The sequence below is a fragment of the Rissa tridactyla genome, chromosome 4 (genome assembly GCF_028500815.1).
Source record: "Rissa tridactyla isolate bRisTri1 chromosome 4, bRisTri1.patW.cur.20221130, whole genome shotgun sequence".
Classification (NCBI taxonomy): Eukaryota; Metazoa; Chordata; class Aves; order Charadriiformes; family Laridae; genus Rissa; species Rissa tridactyla.
Genome location: NC_071469.1, coordinates 93340407 through 93356820, shown reverse-complemented (window position 1 = coordinate 93356820; position 16414 = coordinate 93340407). Strand labels below are relative to the sequence as shown.

General features: G+C 61.8%; 2 protein-coding genes across 2 annotated transcripts in view; one reads left to right on the top strand and one right to left on the bottom strand.

The window, feature by feature from the left end:
- Window positions 1–189: 189 nt before the first annotated feature.
- SPIRE2 (spire type actin nucleation factor 2) lies at window positions 190–7308 on the bottom strand. The gene is made up of 15 exons (XM_054199740.1): window positions 7055–7308; window positions 4408–4445; window positions 3755–4114; window positions 3335–3415; window positions 3092–3256; window positions 2901–2987; window positions 2651–2774; window positions 2380–2549; window positions 2147–2297; window positions 1904–2037; window positions 1347–1481; window positions 1208–1275; window positions 1081–1108; window positions 864–979; window positions 190–773 (listed from the first exon to the last, which is right to left on the bottom strand). Exons 1-15 carry the CDS (start codon window positions 7272–7274, stop codon window positions 566–568), a joined length of 2085 nt encoding a protein of 694 aa, XP_054055715.1. The 5' UTR covers window positions 7275–7308; the 3' UTR covers window positions 190–565.
- Window positions 7309–13620: 6312 nt separating this feature from the next.
- The window catches only part of FANCA (FA complementation group A), a 37519-nt gene continuing 34725 nt past the window's right edge, over window positions 13621–16414 (top strand). The window contains exons 1-4 of the mRNA XM_054200107.1: window positions 13621–13672; window positions 14233–14342; window positions 15326–15398; window positions 15846–15988. Of these exons, the coding sequence (XP_054056082.1) occupies window positions 13633–13672; window positions 14233–14342; window positions 15326–15398; window positions 15846–15988 (366 nt within the window). The 5' untranslated portion in view covers window positions 13621–13632. The remainder of the gene's footprint in view (window positions 13673–14232; window positions 14343–15325; window positions 15399–15845; window positions 15989–16414) is intronic.

Genomic DNA, 16414 nt, shown 5'->3' with positions numbered 1-16414 from the left:
GGGACACAGGCAGGGGGGGGCAGAGAGGGTGGCCGGGGGGGGATCAAGGGGGTTATGGTGGAATGAAGGAGGTGGTGGGACACCCAGCCTCGACCCAGGGGGGCCCCTCACACCCCCCCGCCCCGACCCCCCCACCTCCCCACCCACTCAGGAACAGCCACACGGCCCCGGGGGCAGCCCAGCGGGTTTATTAGCCGGGGGGGGGGGGACGACGTACAGAGCGGCCGTGCCAGCCCATGGCGCTGGGCGCCCCAGCATGGCCAGCACCTGCCTGGCACAGCCAGGGCTTGGCACAGAAGCAGGGCTGGGGGGTGACAAATGGCGGCTGCGGGTGCCCCCCACCAGGATCAGTACCCCCAGGGGCCGTGCCAGCGTTCTGGTGGGAACGGGAGGGGACAGCAGGGACGGCAGGTGCCCTGCCATGCTGCCAGTCCTCGCCTCCCCCTGGTCCGTAAGGTATATAAATATAGAGGCTGTATGTATACATCCTATGTATATATGTACATCCGGGTGGCCGCTAGCGGGGTCTGCGCCGAGGTGGCCGGCACCCCCCGCGCCGGGGCCCTCACTTGTGCCAGGAGTCGCCGTAGAGGGAGCGGGCCTTGGCGCGGCGCGGCGCGGCGTTGAGCACGGCCACGCTGCGGCGGCTGGAGCAGATGACGTCGGTGACGAAGCCGGCGCAGTCGCTGCAGACGTCGCGCAGGACGGAGCCCTGGGCGTAGATGTGGGGGAACTCCTCTTCCACCCGGCGCCAGCACGTGCCCGGGAGCGAGCTGCGGCACAGGGCACCCCATCAGCCCCGGCCCGAGGAGGAGGAGGAGGGGGAGGAGGGGGGAAGAAGCCTCAGGGGCTGCGGGACTCACTGGAAGGTCTCTCTCCTCCGCAGCGGCAGGGCTTTGGCCAGCAGCGAGCCTGGGAGGCTCTCGAAGCCCAGTGCGTAGACAGGGATGTGAGCCAGCTTCTTGGAAGGCATCTTCATCTGCCGGGCGTGCGGGTGTCAGGGCAGGGACAGGGATGGGGCAGGGACAGGGCAGGGATGGGACAGGGACACAGTGGCACCAGCCGGAGCTGGTCCCTTACCTTCAGGCTGCAGGAGCTGCAGACAGACCTGGGGATATAGAGAGAGGCCGGTGAGCGGGGCCACCACAGACACCCTCCCACCACCCTGCCAGCCCCGTGGCACAACACGGCATGGCACGGCGCTCACCGCTTGCAGAAGAGGCAAGCCGCAGGCCAGGAGAAGAGGGGGAACTTGGCCCTGCAGCAGCAGCAGACCTGTGGGCAGAGAGGTGTGAGGGCTGGGGGCCGAGCGAGTGACATTCAGCTCCTCTGGCCCCAGCTCCCACCTTCCCCTTCCGCAGGCTGCTGTACAGCTCCTTGCTCTGCAGGAACTTCTCCATCTCCGCCTTTACCAGCACCCTGCGCACGTTGATCATCTCCTCCACAGTGAGGGCCAGGCTCTCCACGGGGTGGCTGAACTCCTGCGGGTAAGGGGGGACATCAGCCTGGTCTGTGGCACAGGGCATGACCTGGAGCATCCCTGTGCCATGGGCAGAGCATCCCAGCATGGGCAGAGTGTCTCTGGCATGGGCAGAGTGTCTCTGGCACAGGCAGAGCCTCCTGGCATGGGAAGAACATCCCTGGCACAGGCAGAGCATCTCCAGCACAGGCAGTGTCACCGGCACGGGCAGAGCCTCTCGGCACAGCACAGGATAATTGTCATGGCATGCCTCGAGCCTGGCATCCCATGCAGAAGGGAGCGGGGAGGCCATAGGGACACCCCAGCCACCTTGTGCCCTCCTGCCGGGCTGCTGTGTGCCCATGGTCATGCTCATATGGTGTCCCCAGACCCCAGTGTCCCCAGCCCCAGTGTCCCCAGCCCAGCCCCACCACCAGCACTCACCAGCCAGAGGTGCTTGGAGCTGGTGCTGGGGGCAGCGCTGGATCCGTCCTCTGGCCTCTCCTCCACAGCGCTGAGGGCAGGCCGGGGCGGTGCTGAGCTGTCTGGCCGCGGGTGGCAGCTGGCAGGGACAGAGCCTGGCGGGGGGGGGACAGGGAGAATGTGGCAAGGCCATGCTGCCTGGCACAGCGACCCTGTGGATGGGGGGACAGGGGTGGCACAGGGATGGGGACCTCTGGCAGGTACCTGAGCGGGGCCGGGGCTCGGGCTGCAGCGGCTCCAGCTCCTGGGGTGCAGGCTGGCCACCCGCCAGCTGGCTCTGCAGCTGCGCCAGGTCGTGCTCCGAGAAGGAGCGGTCCCGTTTCAGTGCCACCTCCGCGATCGGAGAATCCTCCTCCTGCAAGGCCATGGGCACCGCATCACATCGAGGACCCCCTCAGGACCTCCACCCTCCCACCCTGCCATATCCCCTCTCTCGCCTCAGAGATGTTCATCTCCTCCATCTCGGCCAGGGTGGGTGCCTTGAGGAGGACACGAGGCCGCGGGCGCGCTGGCACGGTGGTCGTTGGGGAGCAGGAGAGCTCGAGGCAGGAGCTGGAGGCCAGGCGGCCCGCGCAGGCGTGGGGGATGCAGGGCAGGGAGCTGTAGCCTGCGGACGGGGATGGGGTTCAGTCCCGGCACGGCAGGGACCTGCCCTGGTGCCAGACACTTCATCAACAGCCCAGCGTGGCGGGGAGGGGATGCCGGTACCTTTCTGGCCACGGTACGGCATCTCCACAGGCCGAAGCTTCCTCTCCTGCCTGATCTCCTCTAGGATCTTCTCGTGGAGTGTCCTCTGCTTCTGGGGCAGGGGCCGCAGGCGCCGCTCCGATGCCTGCAGGACGCATGGATGGGGCTTCAGGCAGTGGCTGCAGTCTGGGGCCGACCACCCTCAGGGTGCCCAGCCAAGCCCAGGCTGGGCACTGACATGCCATGGAGGCATCCTGGTGACGGCACTCACCTGCTTCAGTGGGGGCCGGGAGCGGATAAAGTCAAGGATGAGCTCGTGGGCGTCCTTCTTCACCCGGGGGGGAATGTCTCCATCCACCTGGGAGAGGGCAGAGAGGTCACAGGCAGTGTCAGTGCCAGGGCCGGAGGGCAGCACGGTGGCAGGGTGGGGGGCTGGCGTGGAGGCAGCCTGCCCGTGCTCACCATGACCTTGCGGAGTTTGTAGTTGCGGGCGCGGATGTCCTGCATGAGCATCTCGAAGGGGGTGAGCTGGTATTCAGTGGGCAGGGGGTTGAACTGCTTCTCCTGCACCTTCTTCAGCTTCACACCGTGCCGCAGCTCCCGCATCAGCTGCACCCACAGCCGGGCCTGGGGGTGGGACATGGACATGGCGTCAGCCCCTGCACAGCCCTGGCATGGCCCCCGCGCCCGGCCGCGCCGCCATACCCAGTCGGTGTTGCGCAGGCTGCCCAGCTCCGCCGCCGGCCGCTCCTCTGCTTCCTCATCCTCCTTCAGCTTCTGCAGCATCTGCCGTGGCACAAGACGCTGTCACCCTGTGCCGGTGCCCAGTGGCACCCAGGGTCCAGCAAGGACTGTGCCATAGGGCTGCAGCATCGACGGGCACCCCCAAAACACCCCCATCCCTGCTATGAGCCCTCTCCGCTGCCACCAGCCCGGGGCAGGCAGTAGCCAGCAGTGCCACGGCACAGGACCCCAGGAGAGCATGTATGGCCGAATGCCAGCACTAGCAGTCTTGGTTGGGGTGGGCAGAGGGGAGCAACGGGCTCACCCCAACATTTTGGGCTCACGAGGGGCTTCCCCGGACAGGCAGCAGCGCCGGCCATGCTGATGGGTGCCCACGCTCACCTCCTTGGCATCACGGATCTTGGCGAGGAAGGCTTTCAGCTCCACGGTCTCAGCAAAGAGCGCGCGGCAGACGGCCTGGTAGTGCGCCTGGGCCTCGGCGGGGTCGGCCAGGCGGGCGGCACAGCACCTCATGGCCTGCCCAAAGGTGCGCACGGCACGCGGCGGCCCCTCACCCCCCTCCTCCTCCTCCTCCTGCCCCCCATAGCCCTCGTCGGCTGTGCCACAGCCGCTGTCCTCCGAGTCGCTGTTGGTCATCAGGTCGATGAGCTGCTCCAGCCGCGGGCTCAGCTCCCGCTCCTCGTTCTCGTCCAGCCCCCAGTCCAGCGCCCGGTAGATGGCAAAGCCCAATGACTGCACCATCTGCGGGGAGACGGCACCCACTGTGTCCCGGCCAGACCACGGCGCCGGCTGCACCAGGGGAAGCCCCTCGGCACGCACAGCCAGCACTGGCTGCCCCTCACCCTCCCCCCCAGCCATCGGTGCTGGGTCTCATCCCCCCGCTGTGCCCCAGGACCCGACCACCATCACCACAGGGCGAGCGGGGCAGGTGGCACTGCCCACCCAGGGACCCCTGTGCCGGGGTGCGATGGCAGACAGGCCAAGTCACCAGCAAGCTGCAGCAGGGCCAGGCAGGCGTCCAGCCCCCACGTTACCTGGGCTTCGGCCGAGGGCGTCAGCAGTGGGGCCAGGTCTGGGGGAAGAAGGACAGAGTCACCGCTGGCACCTGCAGCCCCACGCTGGGCATCCCCCTCGGTGTCACCTCCTATCCCACACCCCGGGGATGCTGCATCCACCCAGCCCCGGCTGTGGGGCACCCGATGTGGGCACTCTGAGTGGGCCCCATTCCCAGCAGCTCCTATCCCAAGCCAGGATCCCCATCCTGAGCTGGTCCCAGGACACAGCTCCACAGGACAACAGGGACCTGTGTGTGGAGTCTCAGCATCAGGCGCTGCTGGCTGGAAGATGGTGGTGCAGCCTCTGCTGCCCTTCCTATCCGGCCAAGTATGGCAGGCCTCGCTAGGCACCGCAGAGGTTGCCAGCCCTGGGCAACGAGCCCAAACAGGCACCAGCCACTCGGCCCCACTGCCTGCGGCCAGGCCCGGGAGGCACACTGCGGGTGGCAGGGTCAGCCCTTTACCCTTCACCCCTGGGGCTGGAGGGAGCTGAGAGCTCTGCACCTGCAGGGCAATGCCCGCTGTACCCCTCTGAGCTGTGGGCACCGGCAGCGTGGGCACCGGCAGCGTGGGCACAGGCAGAGCAGGCACCAGCAGTGTGGGCACTGGCAGCGTGGCCACTGGCAGGCAAGGGTGCGGCAAGTACTGGCAGATCACCCTCAGGACACGGCCCCAGTGCCCACTGTGGGCTGCGGTGACAGGCTGTGCCCAGCAAAAGATGCTGCTTTCCACTGCAGAGCCAGCAGAGCTGGAGCATCACACACACACAGAGCACCGTGCCCACACACAGCCCAGGACACGCTCATGGGCAGCTCAGACCCTCCCGGGAGCTGGACGGCCACAGGACGAGGAGCAGGAGTGGCTTTTGCAGCTTCCCTGAGGACAGTGCCCCAGGGCCCCTGGCTCCTCTTTCCCAATACTGGACGCAGAGCTGCTTCCCCAGCCCAGGGGAGCGCCGGCCATTAGCTCTCCATTTAGCTGATCGATGCGGCAGCCGCGGGGATGTGCCGGCTGTGTGCCGGCTGTGTGCCGGCTGTGTGCCAGCCATGGCTGCATGGACCCAGCCCAGCACCTGCTGGGAAGGCCAGGCCAGGCACCTGGGGACATGGGTTAGGCTGGCACAGGAGGGACTTGGGTACAGGAGGCAGCGCAGTGACACTGGCTCCGGCACAGCAGCCGCAGTGGCTCAGGGAAGGGTGTGGGGCCATTCCCATGTGCAACCGGTGGATCTGGTGTGACAACACCATGCCCAGCTGCCCTGGGCACGTGCTGTGCCTTTGCGTGGCCCTGATCCATGTGCCCCGGTCCCTGTGGGCTGCCTGTGCCCCACTCTCCATCTCCCATCTCCCCCTGTCTCAGCTCCGTGCTTGTCTCCCTGCCACCAGCAGCATCACCTGCCTGGCCACCGGCAGCGAGGACACACAGTGACACCGCAGCGTCCCTGCCCGGCTATGGGAGAGGACAGGCAGTGACACCGCAGCATCCCTGCCTGTCCCTGCCCGGGGAGGCCCCGCAGCATCCAACAGCGCCGAGCACTGGGCGCCATCCGCGGATGCTCTCTCATTAGGCGCAGGGGTGCTCCTCACCGCGCCGGGCCACCCGGCATGGCTGCTGGCAGCTGGCCGAGCCTAATTACAGAGCCCATAACCGCCCCGGCCCTGCCTAGCAGCGCCAGCCACCCGCAGAGAGGGCACGGCCGGGAGTCCGAAGGTCAGGGACGGCGGTGCCCAAACCGCCGCTCCCGGGGGCCGGGAGAGGGTGAGGGCTGGGGCCCTGCGGGGAAACTCCTGCGGGGTTGAGTGTGCAGGCGTGTTCGGGCAGGTGTGCCCGTGTGCGTGCAGGTGCGTGTCCCCATGTCTGCCGGTCTGTCCTTGCCGTGTGTCCCGCCTGTCCCGACAGGCTCAGTGTCCTGCAGCCCCACGGTGGATCCTGGCCCAGTGAGCCCCGCACCCATGGGCACCCTGCACACCCCCACACCCCGGGTCTGGCCTCACTGGACCACCCGCATGGGCCCTGCTGGTGCCGGTGCCACACCAGCCCTGGACCCCCGAGTCACTGGGCCTGCGTTAGTAGCCATGGTGCCAGTGATGGTCCTGGCTGTGCCAGGGCCAATGCCGCTCCCCCTTGCCAGGGCCAGAGCTTGGGGTTCACCCCCATCCCGGCTGGTGCCAGTGCCGCCTTCCTGCCCTCCGGTACCGGTGCGGGCCCTCTCGCCCATCCTCCCAGTCTCTCTGGTTCCGCACCTCCACAGCCAGTACCCCCAGTACCGCACCCGTCCCCTGCTGCCGGTGCCGGTGACGCCAGTGCCCGTCCCCCCCTTGCCGATGCCGCTTCTCCTGCCCATCCCCCGCCACCGGTACCGGTCCTTCTCCACCGGTGCCCGTCCCCTCCCGCCGGTGCCGCTGTGGGTGCCCTCCCGCTGCCGATACCCCCGGGTCCCTCCGCGCCCCCGACGCCGGCCTCCCCGGGCGGGCGGCGCGGTGCAGCACCCCCTGCCGGCGCAGGTAAGTCCCGGTGCTGGTGCCAGTAAGTCCCGGTGCCGGTAAGTCCCGCTGCCGGCACCCCCTCCCCGCGCGGACGCTGCCGGCTGCCGCCGGCTCCACCCCGCGTTGCGGCGGTCGCTTACCGGGCGGCGGGGCGGGCAGGACGACGCTGCCGTCGCCGCGGAGGCGGATGTCGGCGGTGCGGAGCGGGGCGGCGGGGGCGGCGGGGGCGGCGGCGGCGGCGGCGCGGCAGCCCTGGAAGCAGAGGGCCCAGGCCTGCTCCTCGTTCAGCGGCTGCTCGTAGCACTTCAGCACCTCCTCCAGGGACAGCTCCCGCGGGGCCCCGCCGCTCGCCCGCGCCATCGCCCCATCCCCGCGCGCCGCAGCCGCCGCCGCCGCCGCCGCCGCCGCCGCCGGACCGGGCGGGCGGGGCCCCGGGAGGGGCGGGGGGCGCGGCGGAGCGGAGCGGCTGGCGGCGGAGCGGACCGCCCCCGCCCCCGCGGCTCGGCCCCGCCTGCGCCACCGCCCGCCCGCCGCCGCCGGGGGCGCCCACCGGGAGGCGAGGCGACGGAGGCGGCCGGCGGCGCTGATGGGGCGCGGCGCGGCTCGGTGCGGTGCGGTAGGGTACGGTACGGCTCAGTACGGCACGGCACGGCTCGGTACGGTACAACTCAGTATGGCACGGCATAGCTCGGTACGGTATGGTATAGCTCAGCACAATACAGCACGGCTCGGTATGGAACGGTTATGACTCAATACGGCACGGCACGGCTCGGCTCGGTACGGTATGGTATGGCTCAGCACGATACAGCACGGCTCGGTATGGAACGGTTATGACTCAATACGGCACGGCACGGCTCGGCTCAGTACGGTATGGTATGGCTCAGCACGATACAGCACGGCTCGGTATGGAACGGTTATGACTCAATACGGCACGGCACGGCTCGGCTCAGTACGGTATGGTATGGCTCAGCACAACACAGCACTGCTTGGTATGGAACGGTTATGGCTCAATACAACACAGCACGGCTCGGTACAGTACGGTGAAGCTCAGTATGGTATGGCTCAGTATGGCATCGCATGGCTCAGTACAGTACAGCTCAGTATGGCATGGCACAGCTCGATACAGTAAGGTATGGCTCAGTACGACACGCCATGGCTCAGTACAGCATGGCTTGGTATGGTACGGCAAGGCAAGGCACAGCTCAGCATGGCTTGGTACAGTACAGTATGGTATGGTATGGTATGGTATGGTATGGTACAGCATGGCATAGGTCAGCTTGGCATGGCTCGATACGGTACAGTATGGCATGGTATGGTACCACACAGCATGGCACGGCTTGGTACGGCACAGCGCACCCGGGCTGTCAGGACACAGGATCAGGGTGCAGGGTGCAGGGTACAGGGCACACCACTGGGTGCAGGTCATGGGGTGCAGGCACGCAACACGGGGTGCAGGGTGCACGAGTGCATTCAGGGTGCAGGGTGCACGAGTGCTTTCAGGGTGCAGGGGGAAGGACGCAGGGTGCAGGGTGTGGGTGTCCCCAGGGTGCAGGGCACATGGCAGGGTGCAACATGCAGTGCCCAGGATGCGTGTGGGGTGCAGGGCAGTGCTGGGGGACACCCCCCCACAAGGGACGTGGTTATGGCTCCTGCTCCCTGAGAGGTCTGGGGTGGCCACGGCACACAGCACGGCCCCAGCTCAGAGGCATGAAGCGCCTGGCTGACAGGTGGCCGTCCCACAGAACCCACGTGTCATGCATGGGGCAGGCAAGTGTAGGGACATGATTGCCCCATGCAGCAGCACAGTTTGGGCACGGGCAGGAGCAGCAGAAGCCAGCTGAATGTTCCAGGATGAGGAGCTGGGGTCTCTATGGAGACAACATCCCATGGGAACGCGGTGTGGGGGGATGATGTCCCACAGATGCCAGGAAAGGCCGGTGTGGCACAGTGACGATGGTGGGCTCACGGCCAGGCACCAACAGGTCCCTGCAGACCCGTGGGGTGGGCAAGACAGTCCTGGCAGAACAGAAAGGGCAGCTGGCCCGCCATGAAAGGTCAGACAGAGAAAATTAAAGCTTTTGTCATTATGAGCTTCCAATTTCCATGATGGAAGGTGCATAAAACCCTGTCTAAGCTCCATTAACCCATGAGCATAAACTGGGGCCAATCCCAGAGATGTGCTGGCAGGGCTGGGAAAGGGTCAGAGCTAGCACACGGGCACTCGTCTATCCCACATGGCCAAAGGGCTGCCCCGGGGCCAGAGACCTCTGGCAAAGAGTTTGGGATGGTGCCTGCAGCACCAACGGGAGAGAAATGCTCTCCAATGCCCGTCCCAGAGAACCTGAGCAGTGCCAGCTCCATCTTTGGGGAAAGAAATGGGAGAGCAGAGTTGGACAGCTGCGAAATGCAGCCCTGCATGGTGCTCAGGGATCTGGGGAGTGACAGGATAGATACAGGTGATCCAAAGCATCTCTGGGATTACTCAAACGCACCATCACTGGGGTGGGAACACGCTGCAGGGGGTCGGCAGCACAGTGCCGGCCTCAGCTCCAGCCGGATCCACACGTCGCAGGAAAACCTCATGGCTCCAGCCCCCCGGAGCAGCTCTTGGCTGTGATGCTGGCGTCTGGGTCTGGCTTTCCCGCAACAACAAGTGAGATTTGAATGCGACATTTACTCTGTAATCAGCCGGCTTTGCAGCCTGCTCGGGAAGCGACTTTAGAGGGAGGAAAGCTGCGCGTGCTGCTCGCCGCAGCAGCTCCGCACCGGGCCGAGCCAGCTGCCGGCTTCCCTGAGCCGCACACACCTGCCAGTGCCTCCAGACACAGCCAGGGCGGCACCGTCGGGGATAGGAGCGGGAAGGACGCGCGGCGTTTGAAGGCGGCGATAACCCAACCTTGCAGCATTAATGGGAGTGCATTTGAATTGTAAAGCACAAAGCCCTTTGCTTTGGGTAAAACTGTAATTAATATGAAATCAAGATGTAATTAAAAGCTACCGTCTTGGAAAAAATCAAACAAAGGCCATGTACATATGCGCACAGGGGAAATATAATTAAAAATGAAATAAATAGGGGGAAAAAAATGAACAGGTTGGGCAATGGTTGCAGAGCAGTACGGGATGGAGGGCAGAGCCCTTCCCCAGCAGCCTGCAGCGGCAAGCGCCGTGCTTGTTTGTGGGTAATACAGTCACGTGGGTTTCATCTGTCATATGCAAAAAATGTCCTTTAAAAGCCGCAGGAACCTGAGATGAGCGCAGGGAGCACCCGTGGGGTTGGATGCACCTATCCCACTTCCCTTAGATGCTGTGATAAACTGGGGGCCATGAAAAGAGAGCGTTTTACAAGGTAGCTCGCTCTTGATGCGTGCTGCGTGCTGGCCTCAGGTGTGGCTGGAGTTTGAGGAACTTCCTGATGTCGCCCCGTGGAGCGTGGCCCCTGTCTCCAAGCAGCGATGCCGAGCTCTTGGCTGCACCTCCCCACACCCCCTTGGAGGGTTTCTTGTTTTTGCCATCACAGTGGTGATTTCCCCCTGGATTTTCTCTGGTCAAACCAGAGATGAGTCCCTGAATGTGCTTGGTGTATGGAGCCCTCACTGCTCCCACACCTTCTGGTTCCCTGAAATGCCCCTGTCAGCCCCAAGTCAATCGAGCTCCCACCCCGAGACTGGCACACCAGTCTCCCCAGGAGGGATGCTCAGCCCTGTCCTGCGGCGTTTGCCACGGCTGCCCTACACCCGGGAGTGGGGCAGGATTGGGTCTGCAGCATCGCCGTCTGTCAAGCAATGCAGGCACCAGGGGCGCAGACGCTGTAAGAGCTCTCCGATCTCCTCTCCGCATGAAAAAAACTTCTGGAGCTCCCCAGAAACCTGAGCTCTGTGTCAGACGGGCTGCCAGGGCCACCCACACCAAAGGTGATCCCTCTGGAGGAGCACGAGCGCCCTGATCCGCGTCCCTGATGAAAGCCGTGGGGTTGCGAGTGCTGGTGGCCAGCCCTGTCCTCAACCTGGGGGACACAGATGAGCGTGTTCCTGCCAGGCAAGGGTGGCCTCATGGGTGTGATGCTGGAACAGACCAGGCCGGATTCTGCAAAGCCGTCTGCCTTGCCGAGTCAGTTTTATTGCAAAGGTCTCTGTGGGTTTGGCGCTCGTCTTGTCCAGGTGTGAACAGCCAAGGCCAAGTCTTTCTCTGAACAAGGGGAGCGAGCCCACTGGCTTCCCTGCCCTCCTCCAGAGCTGCCGGCTCCATGTTACCACCTCTGGACCGGACCCCGCTCTTGGCGCAGCCGTACCCAGTCCCACGCTGCCGGCTCTGCCCCGCTGCAGGAGAAGAGCGAGGCACCGCAAAGGCTCAGGGGCTGGAGAGGCAGAGACAATGAATCACAGAGCATTGGTTAAAGCTCCCTTTCCTTTCTAGAGTCTTCTTCATTAATATTTTAATTAAAACCAATTCTCTGAGCAGACTGCATTAACTTGGCGTACATCACAGATAATGCATCGAGGGATTAAATATAGCGAGCATGGCTCTTTGCAGGCCAGAAAGTCAGCGAGGCTGCAGAGACCTGCTGGCAGTACTGATAACAGAGACATTTACTGTTCTGTTGCGGGGACGCTCAGGGAGGAGGGGACAGGGCACATCCCGGTGGCCCTGAGCCCCCGTGTTCCTGGGACATGTCCCGCTGAGGCTGAAGGTCATCTCAGCCCCCTGGGGCTGCTGTGTGGTGCACAGCTCACAGAGAAGGTGATTTCCCCTCACCTCCAGCTGAAATTACCTTCCCTGCCCCATCCCACAATCTCCTTTTTACCTCTTTGTACCTCGCTAAATAATTCCTTTTCTTCCTCCCTGCTTATCTCCAAGATGTTTGGAGGCAGGTCCCCCTCCCCTCCCCTCCCCTCCCCTCCCCTCCCCTCCCCTCCCCTCCCTTCCCTTCCCTTCCCTTCCCTTCCCTTCCCTTCCCTTCCCTTCCCTTCCCTTCCCTTCCCGATGCAAATATTTTATTCTATTGCAGATGAGTCCTTCCGGCCTCTTAATCACATTAATTGCTGGCTCTAACCTCAGTCCAGCTCCCTTCAGTTCCTCCATACTGACCCCCAGTGCGACAGTTCTCCTGCTCCCCTCACCCTCCATGTTCTGCCTGCCTGTGCCTTCCCAGGAACAACACAGAGGTGCCACGTCCCACAGCCCCAGTCCCACCTGTGTCCCTGCTGTCACCCTGTCCTCCGTTCCCCTGCCTAGGCCACCCCACCATCTGCAAACCCAGCCCCCCGCAGATGTCCCTCCCGGCAGCCTTGCTGAGGGAGGGGTTTTATTTTGCTTTGCTGGCTCCAGGGCAGAGGGGACAAATGCTCCTTCTTTTGATGTGCCCCTCCAAAACCTGGGGCTGCCACGGACTTGAGGGTGGTTTTAAAGCACTTCAGAAACATGATTCTGGAAAGGGTTTAACCCGCTGTCTCCACACCAAAGATTCGGTGCTGTGGTGACTTTCTGCGGCCTCCCCGACCCGGTGGCAGGCTGGCTGCGGGAGCCCATCGCACTGTCTGTACTAGACCCGGAGCCCCGCATCCCACCAGCGCTGCCGGGAAGGGTTTTCTCCAGCTCTGGGCAGCGAGTGCTGCTGATTCACGTGCTGACGGGGCCAGCGCCACAATAAAAACATCCCGCAGCCAATTCCAGCACAGCATTTTAAACGTCTGCAAACAGAAGCTTGCCTCCTGACGGTTAATAACCTGGGGTTGTTCGTTAATAACCTGGGGTTGTTCGTTAATAACCCGGGGTTGCTCAGGCTGCCAACGTTCTAACGAATTACTCCCTGAACCATCTGCGGGGCATGCCAACGGCAGCTAACCAGCAGTGGTTCATCTCCGGGAAGGATCAGATAAGAGGCGGCCGGGGAAAATCCCTGTGGGAATTCCATACTGCTGCTCCCTCTGAAACCTTTATTGTCCCCAGCAATGCCTGGCTGGGTGCAGCTAGTGATTTCTCCCTATGGGAGTTCCAGCCTCCTCTTGTCCCCTTCCCTGGGTGGCACAAGGGGCAGGCAGCGCCCTTGCCCCCGAGGCAAGCGGGGCTACAAGGGGCCTGTTTCACCACGAGAGTGTCTGCACGGAGATTCAGGCTGGGAGCAGGGAAACGCTGTGGCTGTCGGGGCTGGGGGCAGGAGCTGGTCCCAGGGATGCTGCAGGGACAAGGCCTGAGAGGTGATGGATGTCCTGGAGCGGTAGATGGCCGCTGCTAGCCCCCACCGTGCCAGCCCAGCCGGTCTGTGGGGGTGTCTGTCCCCGCTGTGCTGAGCCCCCCACAGCCGGGCCCCAGGCGGGCGGCTTCCCCTCAGGGCCTGTCAGGGGAAAGCCCTTCTCCTGGTGGCCATGTCTTGGCTGCAGCCTGGGCCTGGGCCACCCACCCCTGTCCCACACACGCTGCCTTTGTAGAGTGCGTTCCCCTCTTTCGCCCTACCCCAGCCTGTCCCTCGTGTCCCCCCACATCCCGCCCCACCGCCTGACACAAGGGCTGCACCCCCCTCCCAGCCCCCGCCCCGATCGACACCAACCGCCCTCCCCAACATGGCAGCCCCCGCCTCCGCCACTACCAAGGTGGCGGAAGGGTGGGCGGGACCACGCCGCACTTCCAGCCAATGGGCGGAGGCGGGTTCCCCCGGCGGGCAGCCAGTGGCGGCGCGGGGCGGGCGGGTTTGTTTGGCGGGAAGCGGGCGGGGGTCGCCGCCATGGCGGGTCCGGGCGGGAGGACGTGGCGGGACTTGCTGGGTAGGTCCGGGCTGAGGCGGCGCCGGGGCTCCTCTGAGTGAGCTCTTGGCCTGGGCAGCGGAGGGGAAGGGAGGGGTGAATGTCCCCTCTCCGCCCCCATGCACCGCCCCCCCCCCTCCACTCTGTGGGGTGCTCTGGGCTCCTGCCAGCCCCTCGCCTCAGCCCCTCTGTCCCTGCTCCTCTCAGGGGCCCTCTCCCAAAGGCTGGTGGCCTTCTTGTGGCCCGGCCGCGGCTCCTGTCCCGGGGTGGGTGTGTCAGGGCAGACAGGGTTGCTTTGGGCTGAGGGCCTTCGGAGGCCGATGGCTGATAGTGCCTGGCAGGGCTTTGGCTTCACTGGGCTGCTTGTGCTGAAGGCTGTGGGGCTTCATCTGCAGAGCTGCCCATAGCAAACCGTACAGAAACATCCTGCGCTTCTCCTGCCACGCTGCTGGCTAACGAGGGTCTGACTGGGGACGCCTTTGCCCTGTCGGTGACGCGTGCTGTAGCAGCAGGGAGAGGGAGGTGTCCTTGGGGGGCTTTCGGAGCAAGCTCTGGTTATAAAAGAAATCCAAACTTCTCAGCAGGGAGAGCCAGGAAACGAAAAAGTGCCTTTGGGAGCGGAGCAGAGCTCCAGGAAGCGGCTCTGCGCCTTCTGGATCACCATCAGAACCTGAATGACCTCCTTCTGGAGGTAGGAGTGGGCGGTTCAGGGTGTAGTGGTCCGGCTGGTTATCATGGGAGATCCCAGCTGGAGGTTGGATCCAACAGGGCCCTTCCTAGGGCAGCTGTAGAATGAATGTCCCAGGAATGCAATTTTCACAATAAATTAAAAGAAAAAACAGCACTGTAGGAGTAAGCTGAAGTTGAGAGGCCTGTGTTGCAGAAATGAATTATTTTTTTCCCTTCATTCCTCTATGTTTTATTGTTACAGACTAAAGATGGTTAAGCAGGGGTTTGGATTTGGGACAAAAGCAAAAGGAAATCCAGCACCTTTTTCTTGGGGTCAGATCTGGCTTCTTGTTTATATAGGAAAAAAAAAATCAGGAGAGACTATTGGGTTTTCTCTGAATTACCAAGCATTTCTGTCTAATGTGACTGTCTTTATGAAAACCTGTGTCATTTACGTATATAGACACTTGAGCCATCATTCTGACCTGGTCACGTTCTACCCTCTCATGTACCAGAGAGAGCTTTTGATTTTGATATCTTGAATAGACAATTCAAATACTTCCCACAGTTCAGCTACAAAGATGTTTCTTTCTGTACAGAATATTTGTCTTCATAAAAATAAAAAAGGGAATTTAACCAGAGAAGGATCCAACATTTTGACATGTTTCATCAAATATTTATGTCAGTGTGGCTTCACAGAAGGACTTGAAAGACAGAAATTCTGTTCCTGGTGCTTCTGCTGATCTGTTGGGCGACTAGGGACAAGTAACTTTGACCTGTATCTTCTTTGCTCTGCATAAATTGAAGATAACTGTACTTAGGTCTTTTGTAAAGTGCCCTGAAATCTCTGGTTTGCCACAACCATGGAGGAGCTTGTTGTTAATTTCACTTCAGTTGCTCCAGCCCCCAAGAATGCTGGGGCTGCTCAGTATGCTCTGGAGGGAATAGGTTTGTAAACGTGTGTAATAGGTATCTTAGACTGTTACATTTTTATTTGGCTTCCAGGTGGAAGACTCAGTCAAGCCAGGTGGACAGGATGGTGTAGAGCACCAGGAAGCATCGTCAGAATCATTTATAGGTGAGGGAAAGAGTATCTGTTGGAGACAGACGTGGGAAAGAACTTTTCATTATGTATTGAATTTCTGCCTGTTAAATGCAATCCCAGTTTTACTTTCTTTTCGTTGTTCTGGTCTCCCATTTGGCTACTCACTTCTTACTTGTCTGGTGATGACACCGCTGGCAAGGTGTAATCATTAAATATATGATTATTTGACAGTGTTACTGTGAGCCCCACAAGACTAAAATACAAAAATCTGCTTAGCAAGGATATTCCACCTCTGCCCATGGCTGTTCTGACCCTGTTTTATGTACAGTAAAGGAATGATATGTGGAAATAAAAATGATTTGTGACAAATGACACCTGTGCTGGACGGAGTTTAACACTTCGGACTTGTGTCTTCATAGCCACATTTTCAAACCTTTTTTTCTCCCATATTGACAACTTTCTGCTTTGGTTTTTCTTTAGTCTCTGTTCTGCAGGAGCAGGCCTCGAGATTGGGTGTACCTGCAGCAGTCTTGGCAGCCAAAACTGCTGTTACCAACATCGAGCGGATCTGCCAGGCTTCTGCAAGCCCCTCTCAAGTACCGCTGCTGAACGTGGACCAGAGAGTAAGGGAAAAGGTTTACATTTAGTTTATGAAGAAAACAGTAATGTTAGCTTTGACTTTAAATCCGGTTTACCTGTTCTGATAAAGTCGCCCAAACACATAGGACCTGAGTGGCCGATTATTCATTTATGTGTCCGATATGCTCACAGAAGTATGGTGTTCCTCTCCTATAGAGGAGAGTGGCTGTTTTTTACAGCTTGGAAATGAAGTTTTCAGCGTTACACAGGTGTGTCTAAGCAGATCCTGTGTTATCACCTCTGGTGTACCTCAGCCTTCCCTGGCGCGGTTTGGTCTCTCTTATCCGCGGTTCCATCTTTATCAATTGTCTCAGTTTGCGGTGTAGCCAGGCCTGGTGATGGCCATCCATACAAAAGCTGTGCCGTGGCAGCTGGCTCAGGTCACCTCTTAAGAGCTGTCAGGTGTCACT